At 42.6% G+C, this 20,645-nt stretch overlaps 2 protein-coding genes and 1 long non-coding RNA gene across 4 annotated transcripts; 2 read left to right on the top strand and 1 right to left on the bottom strand.

Moving 5' to 3' along the window:
- Positions 1 to 2,762: 2,762 nt before the first annotated feature.
- On the bottom strand, positions 2,763 to 10,231 carry fbxo2 (F-box protein 2). Its single transcript, XM_039015922.1, has 6 exons — positions 10,088 to 10,231; positions 4,431 to 4,502; positions 4,141 to 4,267; positions 3,851 to 3,943; positions 3,602 to 3,740; positions 2,763 to 3,523 (listed from the first exon to the last, which is right to left on the bottom strand). Exons 2-6 carry the CDS (start codon positions 4,465 to 4,467, stop codon positions 3,389 to 3,391), a joined length of 531 nt encoding a protein of 176 aa, XP_038871850.1. The 5' UTR covers positions 4,468 to 4,502; positions 10,088 to 10,231; the 3' UTR covers positions 2,763 to 3,388.
- On the top strand, positions 10,170 to 12,208 carry LOC120065150. Of its 2 annotated transcripts, XR_005478648.1 has the most exons (6): positions 10,170 to 10,593; positions 10,829 to 10,865; positions 11,129 to 11,217; positions 11,624 to 11,682; positions 11,760 to 11,801; positions 11,906 to 12,208. It is a non-coding gene; the product is annotated as an uncharacterized LOC120065150 (long non-coding RNA). The 2 variants fall into 2 exon arrangements; XR_005478647.1 differs by lacking the exon at positions 10,829 to 10,865.
- A 2,474-nt stretch (positions 12,209 to 14,682) lies between these two features.
- On the top strand, positions 14,683 to 19,472 carry phf13 (PHD finger protein 13). Its single transcript, XM_039016811.1, has 5 exons — positions 14,683 to 15,059; positions 16,117 to 16,221; positions 17,609 to 17,809; positions 17,914 to 18,355; positions 18,505 to 19,472. The coding sequence occupies exons 1-5, from the start codon at positions 15,015 to 15,017 to the stop codon at positions 18,735 to 18,737; spliced, it is 1,026 nt and encodes a 341-aa protein (XP_038872739.1). The 5' UTR covers positions 14,683 to 15,014; the 3' UTR covers positions 18,738 to 19,472.
- The last annotated feature ends 1,173 nt before the right edge of the window (positions 19,473 to 20,645 follow it).

The following is a 20,645-nucleotide window of genomic DNA, read 5'->3' as shown; positions in this document are numbered from 1 at the left end:
TTCAGTTCCAGTCCCAGAGGGCCACATGGGATGGCCAGGCTTATTTGCGGCCCTACAGGACTAGATATGCCCACCCGTTGGTGTAATCTATTCATAAGAATGGATGTTATGGATCTGAGGTGCTACCACTGTTACACTCCAAGCCAAAGCTTAACATCACCCTTCTCCCCATATTGCCTAAAAGACAAATCATGACCAAGATTGAAAGATTTAATGTTAATCTCTTGTGGAGTCCTAAAGTGAATGTCCACAGTGCAAACTATAATATTCTTCCATCTAACTCATAATTTACAATATGTCAATATTAATGGTGCTTATGGTTACTGCTTGGTTTTAAACACACATTTTTAGAGTAGCCTATTGTTTGTACTACAATGACTACAGCAATCTGTATAAAACAGGCTAATATGTCACTGATACAGTTCTGTCAAAATTACGGTATCCTAGTTTAAGCTGTTCACTGTCACTATAACAGCGTGGAAATCTTAACTGTAAGCCTACCACCTTTATTGTTCTGTTGATACACTGTCGTTCTGTTTTTAAAGCATGGTTTTAATAAATCTTATGGTGATTTGAAAATGTGCAATGGGTGTTTGATTCCAACCAATTTAAACTAGATATCTACACAACTAACACTTGACTCCTTAATGTGGTTAATTAGACTTGACTGAAACGATACCTGCCCCAAGAAGTGAGCATAACAGGACTGCTATTGACAGCCAGCAATGTGCGTGATCATATCAAAAACACCCATCCCCTGTCTCCTACAGTTGAAGTCGGAAGTTTACATACACTTAGGTTGGAGTCATTAACTCGTTTTTCAACCACTCCACAAATTTCTTGTTAAACTATAGTTTTGGCAAGTCGGTTAGGACATCTACTTTGCATGACACAAGTAATTTTTCCAACAATTGTTTACAGACAGATTTCACTGTATCACAATTCCAGTTGGTCAGAAGTTTACATACATTATGTTGACTGTGCCTTTAAACAGCTTGGAAAATTCCAGAAAATGTCATTGCTTTAGAAGCTTCCGATAGGCTTCCAAGGTCTACCTTCAAACTCAGCCTCTTTGCTTGACATGGGAAAATCAAAAGAAATCAGCCAAGACTTCAGAAAAAAAATTGTAGACCTTAAGTCTGGTTCATCCTTGGGAGCAATTTCCAAATGGCTGAAGGTACCACGTTCATCTGTACAAACAATAGTATGCAAGTATAAACACCGTGGGACCACGCAGCCGTCATACTGCTCAGGAAGGAGAAGCGTTCTGTCTCCTAGAGATGAACATACTTTGGTGCAAATCAATCCCATAACAAAGGACCTTGTGAAGATGCTGGGGCGAACAGGTACAAAAGTATCTATATCCACAGTAAAACAAGTCTTATAAATCGACATAACCTGAAAGACTGCTCAGCAAGGAAGAAGCCACTGCTCCAAAACTGCCATAAAAAAGCCAGAATACGGTTTGCAACTGCACATGGGGACAAAGATTGTACTTTTTGGAGAAATGTCCTCTGGTCTGATGAAACAAAAATAGAACTGTTTGGCCATAATGACCACTGTTATGCTTGCAGGAAAAAGTTGGAGGCTTGCAAGCCGGAGAACATCATCCCAATCGTGAAGCACGGGAGTGGCAGCATCATGTTGTGGGGGTGCTTTGCTGCAAGAGGGACTGCACGTCACAAAATAGATGGCATCAAGGAAGGAAAATGATGTGGATATATTGAAGCAACATCAAGACATCAGTCAGGAAGTTAAAGCTTGGTCGCAAATGGGTCTTCCAAATGGACAATGACCCCAAGCATACTTCCAAAGTTGTGGCAAAATGGCTTAAGGACAACAATGTCAAGGTATTGGAGTGGCCATCATAAAGCCCTGACCTCAATCCTATAGAACATTTGTGGGCAGAACTGAAAAAGCGTGTGCGAGCAAAGAGGCCTACAAACCTGACTCAGTTACACCAGCTCTGTCAGGAGGAATGGGCCAGAATTCACCCAACTTATTGTGGGAAGCCTACCCGAAACGTTTGACCCAAGTTAAAGAATTAAGGCAATGCTACCAAATACTAATTGAGTATGTAAACTTCTGACCCACTGGGAATGTGATGAAAGAAATAAAAGCTGAAATAAATAATTCTCAATTATTATTCTGACATTTCACATTCTTAAAATAAAGTGGGGATCCTAACTGACCTAAGACAGGGACTTTTTACGAGGATTAAATCTCAGGAATTGTGAAAAACTGAGTTTAGATGTATTTGTCTTACGTGTATGTAAACTTCAACTGTATCTCTCCTCTGCTATAGATGTGCATGATCTCACTCCATACAGACAGCGGTCTCTGGGGTGGGTCAGACCTGGGTGTTATGAGAATAAGCTTTCTTTCTCTGTAGTGTCTGCCAGTGGAATCAGTTATCACCCCTTTCTCTGTAACCCCTCTCATCACTCCTGTTCCCCTTCATGATGACAGCTTTACAGAGCTCTATAAATGCCTCTTCTCCAATAATGACTCCATCATGTCACGCAAACACATACATGTAGAGACAGAGATGCACGCATACATACCAACGTGTTCCACACAGACAGATTCTGTGCAAGCGTGTTTGCGTATGTGACAGTGTTGATCCTGAAAGGAGAGATCAGATTGCAAAACTCCTTACAATAGAAGTACATCTTATGGCAAATTAAAACATGCTATGACGGCTTTATGATTTACCAACATGGATGTTCAGTTAAATGTAATATAGGAACAGACTAGGCAAATCCTTGATTGATTGATTTTATTTGGCTCTCATTTGCATTGTGAATAACCTGAAGTGAACCTGGTTAGTGTGAATTTGATACAGTTCAGATCAAAACAATGCATATGTTACAATCATAATCTGTGATGGTTTTAACATTTCATTCTAATCATTGGTTACAACCTCTGTATGTATGATCAGTGATCACTCTGCAATGAGCCCTTACACACCACTTAACCTAGAAAAGAAACCTAGCTGATAAGACCACCAGAACAAACTATCTATCCATAGGTAGCAGTTAGTAGACCCTCACTCACCCCATCTCATTTAGTGTTAGTCATTTATAACTCATTCATAACTGTTTATAAAGCTACACTGGGAGAATATTTCATCTGTATACTATAATGGTTTCTACAGTGTTATTGAGCACTAAGGGTCCAAGCTTGCAGGTCTTGCTCATGCCATACGTTTCTGAAGCAGCTATTGAGTGGATACTACTGTATCTTAGGCATACATTTTTATGCTTGACTTTTTATTTACTGCTATGTAAGGATTGCTGGTCCCCTCAACTCCTTTCTCTTGTTCTCGTTCTTTTTGTCCTCAATTTCCCTCTCTCCTCCTCACCATACCTGCCGCCCCCTTCCCCTCTCAGGCCTCTACAATAACAGAGCTCCCAGTGACTCGAACTCCAAACCAGCCGTCCCAGTACTTGGTGTCCTGTCCTCCATGTTCAAACGAGATGAAGCGCAGGCCAGGACCGTAATCAGAGAAAGTGTGGTTCACCTGGAAATAAGACAAAAATGAGAAATGGATGTGACGAGAAGTGATCATATTATGCTATTTTGAGCTTTCCCACAATACCTGTTTCCAGGAGCAGTCATCACAATCTGGGTCCAGGGTGACTGATTCTGGTTTAAATTCCTGAAGAATTTCCTCATTCTCATCCAACAGACACACTGTCAACTGGTAGGTGCACCCACAGTCTGTCCTCCCACTGTACCTACATATACACACACACACACACACATATTTCTTGCTGGTGTTAGCTGAGCTGAAACGGCTGTCCTAAACGATATGTGCATGTCTGTGTGCTTTGTGTGTATGTCTCACCAGTCTTCCACACTGACAGCTGGCTGGGCATCGAGGTCATCAGGAGCGTAGCCCTCTGCCACTAGGTCAACCACCTGCCTCTTTAGACACAGCCTAACACACAGAGAGAGAAACACACCCCACAATGGTTTTAAAAGCACTGATTGGTGTAAGGGAGTTTCCACCATATTTCCTGCACTACTCCAATCCTTTTTTATCCATGAACGATTGCACACTTCAGAGAGGAGGATTGTGAATTGGACAGCAGTCTATACACAGGCCCCATTTTGTGACCATGTTCAGTTACTCACTCAAAGGAGGTGCTGAAGTATTTGGTCACTCCATCATCACCGAAGTTGTAGCCACAGTCTCCTGGCATCTCTTCCACCTGCCATTGGCTCCCGCCGTTCTCTGTCAGCTCCCAGAATTCCATCTGCTCTGGGAGGAAAGTGTTGAGTCACTCTCTGCCGACACCATCTCAACAGTCAAACGAGAGTCACTCCTCTGAAAGCACTATGAAGAATGCCTATTGGAAATGTGCTTTCACCTATCCCTACAGACAGACAGACAGACAGACAGACAGGCCGATGTGTTCTTATACCTTCCCCAGCTGGGTTCTTCAGTAGATTCCTGGCCATGACTGGAGTGGGTGGGGTGGCTGTGGAGGCAGTGTCTGCATGACAGGGAAATACACACACACTTTACTTTTATTTGTTATTCTTATACATATTTTTTTAAACTACATTGTTGGTTAGGGGCTAGTGAGTAAGCATTTCACTGTAAGGTCTACACCTGTTGTATTTGGCGCATGTGACTAATAAAATTTGATATACACAGTTTTGTTCTGTTCACCCCTAATGTCCATTTTGTTTTGTGGATTGGGCAAGGGGTTCGATGATTTGATGTAGAGGGAAATGAGGAGTGGGGATAGTAGGCAACCTTGTCTTGCTCTCCTTTCTAGGTTTATTTGATTTGATAGTTGTCCATTTACTTCCACTTTAGCATGAGATTTGCAGTATAGAGTTAGGATGATTCTACTTGATTCGTTAAAGCCACATTTGTGGCATAAAGAAGTCCCAGTTTAGAGTCATGCTTTCTCCGCATTGAGGCTTACTAGAAATATATTTTCTATGTCTATAGTAATCATGATATGGAGGGTTCTTATTATATTGAGTTTGTCTATTTTGTATAAAGCCAGTTTGATTTAGGTTGACATGTAAAAGGTACTAGGTCTCTCAGCCGTATCATTTAGGGTCAATATTGAAGACAAAGATTGGTCTAGACCAGGGATGGGCACCTGGCGGCCCCCCTTTTGTAGACTTAAGGACCAATTGTTTTGGAACTCAGTTGGGTTCTCAACTTACGGTACTGTTGAGAGTTAGAATGATAGAATACACAAAGTGCAATTTTGAAATGTGGTTGTGCATCATCAGTCACTCAATTAGCCCAGGTCAGCAGAACCTTTTTAAATACTCTAGCGGCCAGCTAACCTATCAATCTAAACTTGATGTAAGCATGGTCGCCGTGGGTTGGGCCCATTGATCATCAGTTATCATATTAAAAACTGCAAACATTTGCTTCCAGCCTATGGGAAAATGTGCAGAATTGCAGCAAATGTTTTGATACTATTCCTGGGGTCCACAAAAAATAAAAAATATGACAACAAAACACTGATAGACAAGGATAGTCACACAAATTTAAAATACAAACAAATACAATCAATACAACTAAAACAATGTGTTTGTGTGTGTTTGTCTCCTCACAGTCACCGCTGTTCCATGAGATGTTTAATCCGTTTTTTAAAGGTAATTTTACTGTGCGTTGCCGTGAATTAGCTTTGGACTTGGGGACTGTGATGAGACCCCTGAAGGCATGTCTTCTGGGAAATGTATGGGTGTTTGAGCTGAATGTTATTTGATTATGCAGACAATCTGACATTTTCTTCATAGTAATATTTCTCATAAAACTAGAAGAGATGCAGTTAACCTCATCAGCCCTCTAAGAAAGACTGGCATGTTGTTGATGTTGGTTCTGTAGGGCTCCTGAGTGGTGCAGCCGTCTAAGGCACTGCATCTCAGTGCAAGAGGTGTCATTAAAGTCCCTGGTTTGATTCCTGGCTGAATCCCATCCGGCATTGATTGGGTGTCCCATAGGGCGGCGCACAATTGGCCCAGCGTCGTCCAGGTCTAGCTGGGGCAAGCTGTCATTGTAAATAAGAATTTACAATGCTGCTCTGTTTTCTAGATCTTGCTTTGCTGCACTTGAACATATTACCGGACAGAAATCAAGACGGGACAAGACCAGGACCTGAACAACTAGTACAGTTGATGTGTCAAAAACTCAAAACATCTTTTTATAAGAGACATACAGTTGAAGTCGGAAGTTCGCATACACTTAGGTTGGAGTCATTAAAACTCGTTTATCACCCACTCCACAAATTTCTTGTTAACAAACTATAGTTTTGGCAAGTCGGTTAGGACATCTACTTTGTGCATGACAAGTAATTTTTCCAACAATTGTTTACAGATTATTTCACTTATAATTTACTGTATCACAATTCCAGTTGGTCAGACGTTTACATACATTATGTTGACTGTGCCTTTAAACAGCTTGGAAAATTCCAGAAAACTATATCGTGGCTTTAGAAGCTTCTGATAGGCTAATTGACATCATTTGAGTCAATTGGAAGTGTACCTGTGGATGTAGTTCAAGTCTTGCCTTCAAACTCAGTGCCTCTTTGCTTGACATCATGGGAAAATCAGCCAAGACCTCAGAAAAAAAAAATTGTAGACCTCCACAAGTCTGGTTCATCCTTGGGAGCAATTTCCAAATGCCTGAAGGTACCACGTTCATCTGTACAAACAATAGTATGCAAGTATGAACACCATGGGACCACGCAGCCGTCATGCCACTCAGGAAGGAGACGCGTTCTGTCTCCTAGAGATTAACGTACTTTGGTGCGAAAAGTGGAAATCAATCCCAGAACAACAGCAAAAGACCTTGTGAAGATGCTGGAGGAATCCACAGTAAAACGAGTCCTATATCGACATAACCTGAAAGGCTGCTCAGCACGGAAGAAGCCACTGCACCAAAACCGGCATAAAAAAGCCAGAATACGGTTTGCAACTGCACATGGGGACAAAGATCGTACTTTTTGGAGAAATGTCCTCTGGTCTGATGAAACAAAAATAGAACTGTTTGGCCATAATGACCATTGTTATGTTTGGATGAAAAAGGGGGAGGCTTGCAAGCCAAAGAACACCATCCCAACCGTGAAGCACGGGGTGGCAGCATCATGTTGTGGGGGTGCTTTGCTGCAGGAGGGACTGTTGCACTTCACAAAATAGATGGCATCATGAGGTAGGGAAATTATGTGGATATATTGAAGCAACATCTCAAGACATCAGTCAGGAAGTTAAAGCTTGGTCGCAAATGGGTCTTCCAAATGGACAATGACCCCAAGCATACTTCCAAAGTTTGGGCAAAATGGCTTAAGGACAACAGAGTCAAGGTATTGGTGTGGCCATCATAAAGCCCTGACCTCAATCCTATAGAACATTTGTGGGCAGAACTGAAAAAGCGTGTGCGAGCAAGGAGGCCTACAAACCTGACTCAGTTACACGAGCTCTGTCTGGAGGAATGGGCCAAAATTCCCCCAACTTATTGTGGGAAGCTTGTGGAAGGCTACCCGAAACGTTTGACCCAAGTTAAAGAATGTAAAGGCAATGCTACAAAATACTAATTGAGGGTATGTAAACTTCTGACCCACTGGGAATGTGATGAAAGAAATAAAAGCTGAAATAAATCATTCTCTCTACTATTATTCTGACATTTCACATTCTTAAAATAAAAAGTGGTGATCCTAACTGACCTAAGACAGGGACTTTTTACGAGGATTAAATGTCAGGAATTGTGAAAAACTGAGTTTAAATGTATTTGGCTAAGGTGTACTGTATCTCTCCCTATCTTCACAACAACTTTGTCATTATGCGAGTCGTCCAGCTATGTTGTTATCGCTCATGAGTGAGCAGATCAGCATCGGGGTAAGGTAGTAGTACTGTTTCCTCTCTCTCACATACAAACCTCTACAGTGAATGTATGCCACTTCTTTGCGGATGCCCCTGGCACAGAGCGAGCGGTTGCCTGGGTACCCAGCACTGGGCAACTTTTATGTTGGGATCAGTTTGTGCATAGTCCTTTGAATAGAGGGCTGTGAGTTAGGCCCTGGGAGATCTCACTGGACAGAGGTTCTCACAGGAAAACACTGTGCAGCCATTCTTCTACAAGTATGGTACACTGCACATTCTATGTAGTGAATAGATTGTGGGTGTATGGGGAAGGGAATGGGATGGGATGTAGGAGTTGGACATATGGTTGAGGAGTAAAGTTTACTTGGGGACAGTGATGTATAATACCATGGCTTTACACAACTAGAGTGCATCTCAATAGTGTAAAGTGGTGTCCTTTCCTCATGTTCCATTGCAGATGAGATGAAACCACTTTAGACTACTGAGGCGCACCCTGAGTACCAGTGACACGGTACTGTATGTAAAGACTCAGATGCCCATTGAGATGCAGAGCAAAAGACAAAGTACCACGCCCCAAACTCATCCACCCTACCCACCTACTGAAAATGTCTATGCAGCACCCCTTCCCCTCTCCCAGAGAAAGAATAATTATACTGTACACTGGATTCCTATACTATCTTATATCCTTTGTTTTATCTCCCTGTCTAGATCAGGAAAAATGTGGACTATCTCAATACGATGTGATCCTACTTTCAGGTCCTGTCCCCTAATCTTTTGAATGGGCTTGACAATTATATCATCAAATTCATGAAAACACGGTCATTTAAAATATTTATAAAAATATATTAATGTTTGTGAATGAATTTACTTCTCAGATGCCTTTTATTATGTGTTTGCGCTGAAGACCATTGTGATATGTTTTTGCCCATTGAATACCACTCAAAAAGCCTACAAAGGATACTTCCAAGAAAACGACATGTCACTTTCATATCGTATAGTCTAAAGTGGCTTCCTCTCCTCATCTCATTTGCACTGACTATCTGCACTGGTCTGAAAACACACTAATAGAGCTGAAAAACAGGAGAGCAGCACACCACTTAGACCAGGGATCATCATTTTTTCTTGAGCAGATGGTCGGGGGGGCGGGAACATAATTACAAATAATTTGTAGACTGCTAAAAGCCCAAATGGATATAATGTTTTACTGAAACATAATAATTTCAAGCCTTGCATACGATAACGTGTCTCTATTATGCATGGGAATACTTGTGTACAGATTTCTTAAAATCACTTTGAGCTGATTTCCTGGTGTTTTTACAGTCTTTTATGCCCAACAGTGAAAATTCCACACACAAAAATGTATTGATGCCGTGTGACACCCTCAGCCCTGCTTTGAGTGTTTAGAAAAAGTTATTTATAAATCCCAATCCAGCATTATCAGTGCTCCATTCCGGTTTATCAAAATGATCCGGTCCATTGCACCCAGTCAGCCCCAGAATAGCTCACTTAATACCCTGTCTGCTGACAGGGTATTAAGCACTGTAACAGTAATCCAAATGCAATCTATATGTACAGTATATACACAGGATGAATTTACACAGGATATATCTAATGCTGTACATATCATTCTTAGTATATTAGAGTGAGCTATGTCAAGAATCTAGTATATAAATTAATATGCGGATTGTATACACAGTGTAACTAAAATGCAATCAATGTACATTAGCAGAAATATTAGAATGAGCTATGTTGAGAATACAGTAATAAAGTGATAGCGTAACCTTCATAAACACGGGACCCTACATTAAAATGGAGGGTAAAGGAGATGGGCACTGCATAGATTTCCAATTGGTCAGAAATCGTTCCCCTTTTACAGTACACTTCCACCTAATGACAACCAACCATGTTACAGAACGTCAGGGCAGATCCGCTGCCAAAGATCAACTCAGGCCAAAAGAGTAATTTAACCAAACTGGCAAAAAAACACAGTCTATGAGCAAACTCAAATGGTCTTTTCGAGGAATAAGAATAACAGTGTGCAGGAATCTGATCTCACAGTGTCTATGTAATGCTGTCTTGCTTTTCCTTCGTCACAGCTACAAGCAGAAACTACTGACTCATCTACTGTACTGAGAATGAACATCCAGTCTCAGATACAGACAGCAATTATCAACATTCTCTATGATAGCACACTCTGCCTCGTTGAAAAACACAACCGAAGAGACTGTACCTTTTAATCACAGGCAGAAAACGAAAGATCAGTCTTCCACCTCTCCCGCTCCCTCTTTTTTCTCTCTCTTTGTTCAGCTGCTGCGTCTAGATCTCTCTGACACTCGAGCTCCACTGCAGGGTAGCACCGCCCTGCCTGTGTGGGTTATATAGTGAGGGTTATATAGTGAACACACACACTGCTCCTAGTGACTGTTATTCAGAATACACACACAAACTGTGCGAGAGAGAGGTTCAAACCTGGGCTCTGTGTCAGAAAGCAGGTTTAACAAACTCTGAGTTTAAACCTGAACTCTGGGTTGACTAACTCTGAGCTGTCAAACTCTTGAGTTTTCGGTTTCAGAACAGGTCACAACAGTTAGTTCAATCACCTCTGAGTAAAGTTAACCCTGAGTAAAGCACGTGCATGAGGAGATAAAAAGCCCTCATCAATGGAACGCAGATAACATGATTCATCATGGCAACAGGAGAAAAAAAGGCTTGAACCTGTGAATGCGTATGCAGAATGTGAGTATATATTTAAGAAAAAAAACAATATAGTAGCAGCAGCAAAATAACGTGAGCTGGCGTGGCAGATAATTGAAAAAAAGGAAAAGTTTTATCTCGAGTGTTCCACTTATTCAACATTTATATATTGTGTGTGTGTGTGTGTGTGTGTGTGTGTGTGTGTGTGTGTGTGTGTGTGTGTGTGTGTGTGTGTGTGTGTGTGTGTGTGTGTGTGTGTGTAAAACGTACATGGCAGCAACTGAAGATGAAATATAAAAATATACTTCAAACAAGTAAGGTATAATTTCATTACAAGAAATGGTGATGTTGTTTAGCCTACCCTACCTATTTAAACAGCATTCAGTGGCTGCATTCAACATGTGATATATTTAAGTAGTTAGTGGAATTTTCTAAGCAAAAAAAAAGACATTTTCAGCCATCCCAACACTGCCAGTATTTAATATTGTATTTTGAAAGTAACACCTAAATGCCTTTATACATACAAGTCTCCAAATTTGTGCTTACTGGACATGTTCAAATTTCACCTCCATTTTAGCCAACAGAAAAAAGGCTGAGGGCCAAAAACAGGTGGGGGTCCACCATCACACCACTCAGAGGCTGAAGAGATGGCCCTCACTCAAAACAGTAGGTGACCTATTCCTGAAGGCATCTCTGGAGGTAGCTCATCTGACCCAGCCACGCCCCAGGACACAAGGGCCTACATAAGAGCTTAGTTATTCAAATGAATGATATATGTACATTCATCTGTTTGCCAGTGTTACCTCAGTGATGCCAACCATCCATCTTAAACACAACTTGGCACACTGATTTTCTTGTAGTGGTACAATTATTTGTAATTGACTGCTGTTACTTTTTCAGATTCTTAGTTGTCCTTCAGACATCATAATCTCTTTTATGGTGACTCAGAGTTATATATTTGAAAAATTGATGAGGCCTGCACACTGTTGTAAAAACAAATTTCAAATTAGGTGGGGCACTTTTCTGGGCAAAGTTCTAATTTAACTGTCTAATCTTCTTCATCTTCTACCAGTTACTGATGGTGTTATCTGTCTGGTGGAGCCTTCTGCCATAACAGACCTCCATGCAGTTGTAAGTACTCTTAATACTCCACAGATTTTTCATAATGGGTTGGAGTAGAACACCAAAATTGTTTATTTTCATTACAGGAGGATGATGATGAAGACACCTTGTCAGCTGCCACAGAGAGGGTAGATACAGAGGCCTATTGAAGTTTACACCTTAAAAATAACATCTAACAGTTGATGATAATGTTGTACCATAATAAAAAATTGCACCTTCTTTTCTCTAACAGAGCAATGCTGGAAATTACAATGAGGAAGAGGGTCCATTCACCTCCACAGCACAACTTACCTCAGTAAGATTGTAAGAACTTACCTCAGCAAGTTGTTCAGCCCATGACTTACAAGCCCATGACTTACAATGAAACTACATAGACCTGGTACTGTGAAATAAACATGTTTTGTGTTCCTATAGCTCCCTGTGAAACAGCTGTACAATGTGTACTTAGAGAAACAAATTGACAAATGTAATTTAGAAGCGAAATATAAAAATAACTGCTGGAACATCAGTTAAAGGTGGGTGGGGTGCCCACAGGTGGATGATTTTACTTGTTTGAACAACATAAAAAAAATATTAACTACTGTACTACATTTGTACTTGCAGGAAATAAAGAAGACTTCATAAAAAGAAAGGCATATTGTCTGTATTTGACACTGGGGAGGTGATGGGTCAATCAGAAATGATGGAAGCATATTGTGTCTTTGACTGCTCTTCCATCTCGTGGGTCAGCGGGGTGGTCAGGATCGTTCACGGGTTGAGTAGGACATTGTTCTCCTCTAATTGTGGCAATGTTGTGGAGAATCACACATGCCACAATAATGTCACATGCCCTTTCTGGGGTGACCCTGAGCCTACGAAGGAAATGGAACCGGGCCTTGAGCATCCCAATGGTCATCTCTACCCTGGCTCGTGTCCTGCAGTGAGCCAAGTTATAACGTTGCTACGGGCCGGGCTCAGGATCAGGGTAAGAAGGGGTCAGCAATTAGGGCTGGCAGGGGTACCCTCTGTCACCGAGCAGGTAACTATCGAACGCTCCTATGATAATACGAGGATACAGTTTACATTTTCAGTTGCAATAGAAACAAAATATTGATTATAATAGGATATAGGAGCTGTGATAGGAATATGAGTGCCATCTATGCAGCCAATCACACCTGGGAACCCAAAATATATCAAATTAACTGATTAGTGCTTTGCTTCATACTAAATAAATACATTATTGCTTAGACTGATAACTGCAATTATGTGGAATTCTTCTCTGATGGGTCTTGTGGGTATGTGACTAGGAGACACCACAAAAGTGTACAGTAAACGTTTCAGTGTAAGAGTCACATTTCTGACAGCCGACACAGTTGCCTTGGAAATATGCCCAGCGTCACTGATGTTATATAGAAAACTCCCTTTGGCAAAAAAACGAAGTGCAACACAAAGAATTTGTTCCGAACTGAGAACATGTCCACGATGTGTCATATGAACGATATGAGAATATTGTTCAGATGAATGATCGATTGTGCAGAAAAACGGAAACACTCAAACAGATAATCATCAGGGAATGATAAAACATCCAAGCGGGGTCTGATCACCTCCCAACTGAGATTTTTGCTGAGTTTTTGTGCAATATCAACTGGCTCTTCAAGAAAAGGACACGCCATGTCTGACACCTCCTTCAGTCTGCAGGCTTCAGCTAAAGAGGAGGAGAAACTCAGCCAGGGTTAGTTGAAGAAAACCTGTTCGCTGGTAGGTTTTTTTCACGGAGTATGTTGCCATAGTTACTGAAATAGCTTTGTAAAACCGAAAACCCAGAGTTTCCTTCAACTCTGAGTCAACTAACTCTTGAGTTTTCACTAAACCCGCTTTCTGAAACAGGGCCCTCTTGATGTGACCTTGATCTAGGCGCTTAACCTTTAGTGCTCCTTGTGAGGATCTGTGTTTGTTGCGCTATAACCCAATACCATATCATACGTGATTGAATGTTAGTTACTGTTGGTCTGTGTGTGTGTGCGCTAGAATTGTGCAAACATAGTGTGACTAGCTGAGAGGCCATGGTTAAGCTTGAGCGGAAAACAGTATTTTGAGCCATTGACACATGCATAGAAGAAGTGTTGCAAACAGTCAATTTTTAGGTTGGAACACAACTACAGGAACTGGGCCTGCGGCCGCAGTCTCTGGGGTGCGATCGCATGGTTAATTTGCACAGCAACAGCTATTTCTGTCAAACTGGAGCGCCTGGAGGCTGGGACCAGCCTGCGCGCCACCGATAGGCTGAGTAAGTTTAAACCACACTCAGTCTCTACTCTGATAGGCCAGCTCAGAAACGGGAACTATTTCTGTCAGAGTATTTGAGAAGCATCTTGTTAGGAATGGGGAGTTCTCTGCTTTACCCTGCGTGGTGATACAGTGAACCCGTATATACGAAAATTGCATTTACCATTTATTGCTTGAGTTTAATAAAAATACTTAAAGTATATTCGGTGACTCTGAATCACATTTTATCCTGATACCAGATTTGATTGACGCAACCCTTCACATCCTGTATGTCGCTCTCGATAAGATCGTCTGCTAAATGACAAAAATGTAAATGATGATGATGGTAATATGTTGTTGGTGATGATGAAGACGATGTTTTTTGTATTTTTTTCAGCACATTGTTGATATGTTGTTGACGAGAGGATCTAAGAATGCACAGAGCACTTTACTTATTAGGCAAATTGTCTTGCTATACTTTTGTGCTGCTGCTAATGTTGATCACTAGTAGGCCTACCGTACATATTTGTATTGATGGTTCCCTGGTTCCCTGTACTATCTCTCTCTCCAATTAAAATCCAAGCTACATTTTGTGGACAATATCAACAGTGGATTTATTAACAAAATAGAATAGCTATTCAAATATGGTTTTTGAGTAAAATATCCCTTTAAACCTCACTTCAGCGCTCTCTTTTTTTCGAGGTGGTTCCCTCGACCAGTCCTTCTTTGATTAGTCTGAGTTTGAGTGACAGCCAGGCAGTTAATGGCAACGGGGACACTGACAGTGTAGCGTGACGAGATTGACTCGGTGTAGCTAGCGAACCCGTTTTGTTCAAGAGATACGGCAACATTTGTCTTCTAACTATAATGCATTACTAAGTATCTCCCGGGGTATAGGCGAAACATTATCTGCAGACAGTGTGTTTGTTGCGAGAATATCGTAAGCTAACAGTTGGCTAGCTAACAACAGTGCAATGTTTTGAACGTCGATGACACCATAATTAGTTGTGCACTGCTGCATACCTTCGTTTATTGCTAGCTAATTATATAATTTAGGTAACTTAGCTACATTATACCAAAAGTATTACTTTTTAGAGATGGACAACGTTACTTCATCGTCACACCATGCATATGAATCAGAGGTAACCTAGCTAACGTTAAGTATTTTATTAGCTAGCCAGTTATCAGAATGCTAGCGCTCACTGTAACTTGTATATATTTAACTTCCTACTGTAGCTAGCAAATATTAGCTCGCTAAGTAACCATTGATAACTAGCTAGTTAACGAACTGTTTATAGCTAACTAACTAATGGTATATACGACTGACTGCTGAAAACAGGCAGTGCTTATGATCATACCGTTAGGCAGTCAGCTAGCTACCTGTCCTTGGCTTGATTAAACAACCACTGTCACGATTACAGTATAACGTTAACTAGCTAGCTATTGTTTTACGGTTCATCTTGTTTTTATGTTTGAATATAATCACACAGTCGCAACCTGTTAACGTTAGTAATATAACTTGACATATGCATGCATTTTCACTCGTCTTTAACGTAATGACAGATCTGTTATGATGAAAACACGAGGTTGCATATCTAGCTAACGTAACCTAAAAGCAGTGTTAGTTAGCTAGGCAAGGTTTGCCAATGTTAGGTAACGTTTAGCCAAGGTTAGCAGGCTAGCTACTCTGTCCACGCCACCGTTAACTTAGTTAGCTAGCTCAGCAACAATCGCCATCTTGGCACCGCAGTTATAAGGTATTTTACTAGGTAGGTAACAAATTAGCTAGTTAGTAACTGTCCTTCTCGTGTTTTCAACTAAATCAAAACTTCAACGCTAACGTTAGCGCCCAAACGTAGTCCTGCGTGTTGGCATTTGTTGATTAATTAACTTATTTAGCGAGCTACGTTAGCTATAACGTTACTGTAGCTAGTTAGCTTCACTTTAGCAAAATTCCTATCAAGCTTCTGTCAAATGGCACTGGTTTAAACCGAATCTCGTGTGTCATTTCAGTCGTCAGCGTGTTAGCACTTAAATGTAATTTTTATATTCCCTTTTTAGTACGTTCATATGCAACATTTTATCAATGTATTTTACAAGTGAACCACTGCTAAGAGGGCAATCATCACAACATGTTTCTTTAATTCAGAATGTCTTAGCTAGCTTTGACCTCATGCTGATGTTATTCGTGTGTTACAGGGCCAGGGGCTCAGACCACCATACAGGAGGCGGACGGTGGAGGACTTCAACAAGTTCTGCACCTTTGTGTTGGCATATGCAGGCTATATCCCATATCCCCAGGAGGTGAGTAAAGGAAACCCAATCATCAGTTGGTGCATGCCTTTTATCAACAGTCCCTTGTAGTTGACAGTCAAGGTTATTTGCTCTGAATAGTTAGGCAGAACTGTGACTGGTTATATTTTGACGTGTGTGTGTGTAACGCATTGTATTGAGGTTAATGGCCAGACACCAGGGGTGGGACTCGGATGTGTGTAGTTTGTGGATCATGGAGCGGCCACTGCGAGCTTTTGCTTTTTTCTCCACAACTGTTGTGTGTGTTGGTGTCCCACTGCCCTCCATTCCCCCTGTGTGTATTAACCCGCCACCCCTAACTAGTGTTGTGAATATAGATACAGTCAACATCACATTCACTTAGTCACAATGAAAGTGCCATTTTGTTTTCCTTCAGTAAGCTACAACGTTGTGGAACTCTCGGATAGAAATAGGTTATGCTGTGTCTGTCATGTAGGAGTTATGGCAGCTCTATAAAGCATTACATTTCTATCTGAAACGTTCAGCGCGTTGCATCCTCCTGAATGCAACCCTGGACATGCTGACTGTATCGAAGTTATCCCCTCCCTCCCCGGTGTGGTGTGTTGACCCTCTATTTGATCCACAGAACTGGAGGAGGCGTGGCTTCTGGCAGCTTCCTTGCTGGGCCCCGCCCCTTGTCCCTCGCTAGCCAATCTGCTGCTGTCTCTCCTGAAGGGACACGCACCTAACACAGCCCTGCCCCCTCTCCCAGGGTAAGAGGGCCAACAAGTCTCTCCATACTCATCCCTGGCCCTGTGCTTCTTTGGCCCCTAGACCCTTTACCCTTGCCTCTGTAGTGTTCATAGTTTTGGAAGGACTGGATAGAATTAACCTAGTCCTCCAACAAGATAAATTGAGCTTCTGTTGCTGTCTAGCTAGCCCTGAGATTAGGATCCCTGATGGGGCAGAGACAACTAGGGGAAGGGGCTGGAATGGAACCAGGGCCCCCTGACCCCCTCAGCTCAGGCAAGAGGAGCAGCTCGACCCAACGCCAGCACCCTAAACAAGCTCAACCAGGGCCGTACTGTACCTCATCCATAGACCTGTGCTAATACTCTGTGCTTTGTCTGTCTGACCGAGCCCCTCAGAGTAAGACAGGGTGATTTTTCATCCTTATGACCATATGCCGTGGTGTCACTGAGGCCGTGTATAAAATATGCAGTTCCATATTATTGTGGAAGTGTTGTGAAGTTACTGTTGATGCCTGTTTTGGTGCAAAATGGTCTCCGATTTGTATTGGATCAGTGTGGTGTTTGTGGCCAATGTCAATGGATTGTATCAACAGCTTCACGCCCACCTCCATTCTCCTCTTTAAGAGTTGACTTTTGTGTAAACACATACAGGCTTTTATCACCATGTCTCTTTTTCCCCTCTCCAGGACTCTCCTCTGCGTAGTAGCTCCAGCCCCCCCAACAGTACAGGCAGTACAGCAGACAGTGATGGCTGGACCCCTGTCCCTGAACCCCCCTCCTCTTGCCCCCCGCGGCCCCCCATACCCCCGCAGGACAAGAACAGGAAACGACCCCGTCCCACCGGAATCCACCCTGGGGCCTCACTATCCAGCCATGTTATAAAAAATGTAAATGGAGTGCTTTTGATCCACTCACACAATTTCAACCACTAATTCTAACCTTAAAACCCTTTCTCATACTACCTAACCCTAAATTCATTCCTTTGTTCCAGCATGGCCATTTAGCGTCCTCCCTGCACCCAGATGACCGGAGGAAAGCCAACAAACTGAAGAAGAGGAGGAAGGACTGGGAGAGCCAGGCCGGCGAGCCGAGCTCTGCACAACAGGCCTACGCAATGAGCCCAGAGCCACAGTTCCCCCTGCCCCTGGAAGGACGACCAATCAAAGACGAGCCTGAGGATGACTTCTTCATCCCCCTCCACCCTTCGTCCCCTCACCGCCTGCCCAGCCCCTCTCACTTCAATAACTCCTCCCCCTGTAAGCAGGAGCACAATGAGGAGTGGGAGTGCTGGGCGGGACAGGGGCTGGTGGAGGGCATGGTGGAGAGTGTGGAGGGTTTTACTAGGAACAGGACGGTGATCCGACAGGGGAAACAGGTGGTGTTCCGAGACGAGGATGGCTCCGGAGAGGACGAGGACATCATGGTGGACTCCGGTGAGAAAACGTTATGTAAATGCTGCAAAAAAGTTACAGAACTTATTGTTGTGATGACATTGCCTATTTAAAGTAGCAGTCTGACAGTTAATCCCATGTAAATGTTTTAGTGATGGAACTCTGTTTGTTACCCCCTCTCTTTCTCTCAGATGATGACTCGTGGGACCTGGTGACGTGTTTCTGTATGAAGCCGTTTGCAGGCCGGGCCATGATTGAGTGTAACCAGTGTAACACGTGGATCCACCTGTCCTGTGCTAAGATCAGGAAGTCCCACGTTCCTGAGACTTATATGTGTCAGAGCTGCAGAGACACACTGGGCCTGGCAGACACCCGCCGCTCATACCGCTCACGCATTGGCCCCCGCAGACACCTTCTTGACTGACCCCATTGCAAACCCCTTCACCCCTCTCACCTGCATTTAGACCATGCCGCATACGGTTCTAACCCCAACCCGGTCCTGTAACCCATGCCCCAGGCCAGCCCTTTCCTTTTGTCCCTGACCCCAGTCCTACCCCATGCCCCAGGTCCTTTTCCTCACCCCTATTGCGTCGACTAAGCCTAGTAGCCGTCCCTCGGGGTTTTCAACACCCCCAAACTAAACCAATCCGAGTGCTATTTAAGATTTATTATAAATTTGACAGTTTCTCTCTGCTTCCTTCCGGACTCTGTGTGCGTAAGGCAATCACTGAATGTCTGTCTGTCTGTAGTACAATAGTTGACCAGTAGGGTTGGACTCCGTAGTCTAGTCTGGCTGACCGGTTAGCTCAGACTGGATAGAGACTAGCTACGCATCTCGCATGAACAGTGGAAACCTGTCTTCACTCTTAAACTGTCGGGGAGAATGACCTATAGAGCTGCCACCCAACAGTGTGCATTTTGGGACGTTGGCTTTTTGTACTTATTTCATGCGTTAAAGGGGTGTGTTGACTTGCCAACCCCTTCTCCTCCCTCAACCACCCTCTCAACTAGGTGGTTGGTACGTTTGTCTGTCTGAGGGAAGCCTTTGTCTAAAGCCTCAAGCAGAGGGTCTGTAGATAATGATGTCCAGTTCTATACTGAACAAAAATATAAATGCAACACACTGAGTTAGTTCATATAAGGAAATTTGTCAATTGAAATAAATAAATTAGGCCCTAATCTATGGATTTCACATGACTGGGAATATAGATAGGAATCACAGATACTTTTTTTTTTTTTTTTTTAAGTAGGGGCGTGGATCAGAAAACCAGTTAGTATCTGGTGTGACCACCATTTGCCTCATGCAGCGCAACACATCTCCTTCGCATATAGTTGATCAGGCTGTGGATTGTGGAATGTTGTCCCACTACTATTCAATGGCTGTTCGAAGTTGCTGGATATTGGCGGGAACTGGAACGCTCTGTCGTACATGTCGATCCAGAGCATCCCAAACATGCTCAATGGGTGACATGTCTGAGTGTGCAGGCCATGGGAGAAGTGGGACATTTTCAGCTTCCAGGAATTTTGTACAGATCATGGGGCCGTGCATTATCATGCTGAAACATGAGGTGATGAATGGCACGACAATGGGCTTTGTCACGGTATCTCTGTGCATTCAAATTACCATCGATAAAATGCAATTGTTTGTTGTCCGTATTTTGTGCCTGCCCATACCATAACCCCACCGCCACCATGGGGCACTCTGTTTACAACCTTGACATCAGCAAACCGCTCGCCCACACAACACCATACATGTGGTCTCCGTTTGCAAGGCCTGTTGGACGTACTGCTAAATTGTCTGAAATTACGTTGGAGGTGGCTTATGGCAGAGAAATTAACATTCAAATATCTGGAAACAGCTCTGGTGGACATTCCTGCAGTCAGCTTGCCAATTGCATGCTCCCTCAAAACTGCGTTGTGACAAAACGGCACATTTTAGTGGCCTTTTATTGTCCCTGGCACAAGGTGCACCTGTGTAATGATTATGCTGTTTAATCTGTCATGTGGATGTATTATCTTGGAAAAGGAGAAATGCTTACTAACCGGAATGTAAATTAATTTGTGGACAAAATTTGAGAGAAATATGCTTTTTGTGCGTATGGAACATTTTTGGGATATTTTATTTCAGCTCATGAAACATAGGACCAACATTTCACATGTTGCATTTATATTTTTGTTCAGTACAGATAAACGGAACGCGTTCAACTCTTTCTTTCAATAGACAGAGCTTGAAATGGTGCTCTAGACCACCAAGGAATTATCCCATACTACAAAGATGTAAAAGAGGCATCACTTGATGCGTTTCATATCAACACTTCTCCATCAAGTGAAT

Source organism: Salvelinus namaycush, chromosome 20 (assembly GCF_016432855.1).
Source record: "Salvelinus namaycush isolate Seneca chromosome 20, SaNama_1.0, whole genome shotgun sequence".
NCBI classification, from domain to species: domain Eukaryota; kingdom Metazoa; phylum Chordata; class Actinopteri; order Salmoniformes; family Salmonidae; genus Salvelinus; species Salvelinus namaycush.
This window is presented reverse-complemented; position numbering and strand designations above follow the sequence as displayed.

What these genes read in the sequence shown, in the direction of transcription:
- fbxo2 (XM_039015922.1), bottom strand. Translation starts at nt 4,467, where the DNA reads ATGGCCAGGAATCTACTGAAGAACCCAGCTGGGGAAG. An exon ending in GAAGAACCCAGCTGGGGAAG is followed by an intron (nt 4,268 to 4,430) that starts GTATAAGAACAC and finishes CTTTCCTCCCAG; the next exon opens with AGCAGATGGAATTCTGGGAG. An exon ending in TACTTCAGCACCTCCTTTGA is followed by an intron (nt 3,944 to 4,140) that starts GTGAGTAACTGA and finishes TCTGTGTGTTAG; the next exon opens with GCTGTGTCTAAAGAGGCAGG.
- phf13 (XM_039016811.1), top strand. Translation starts at nt 15,015, where the DNA reads ATGGACAACGTTACTTCATCGTCACACCATGCATATGAATCAGAG. An exon ending in CCAGCCATGTTATAAAAAAT is followed by an intron (nt 17,810 to 17,913) that starts GTAAATGGAGTG and finishes CCTTTGTTCCAG; the next exon opens with CATGGCCATTTAGCGTCCTC. An exon ending in GGACATCATGGTGGACTCCG is followed by an intron (nt 18,356 to 18,504) that starts GTGAGAAAACGT and finishes TCTTTCTCTCAG; the next exon opens with ATGATGACTCGTGGGACCTG.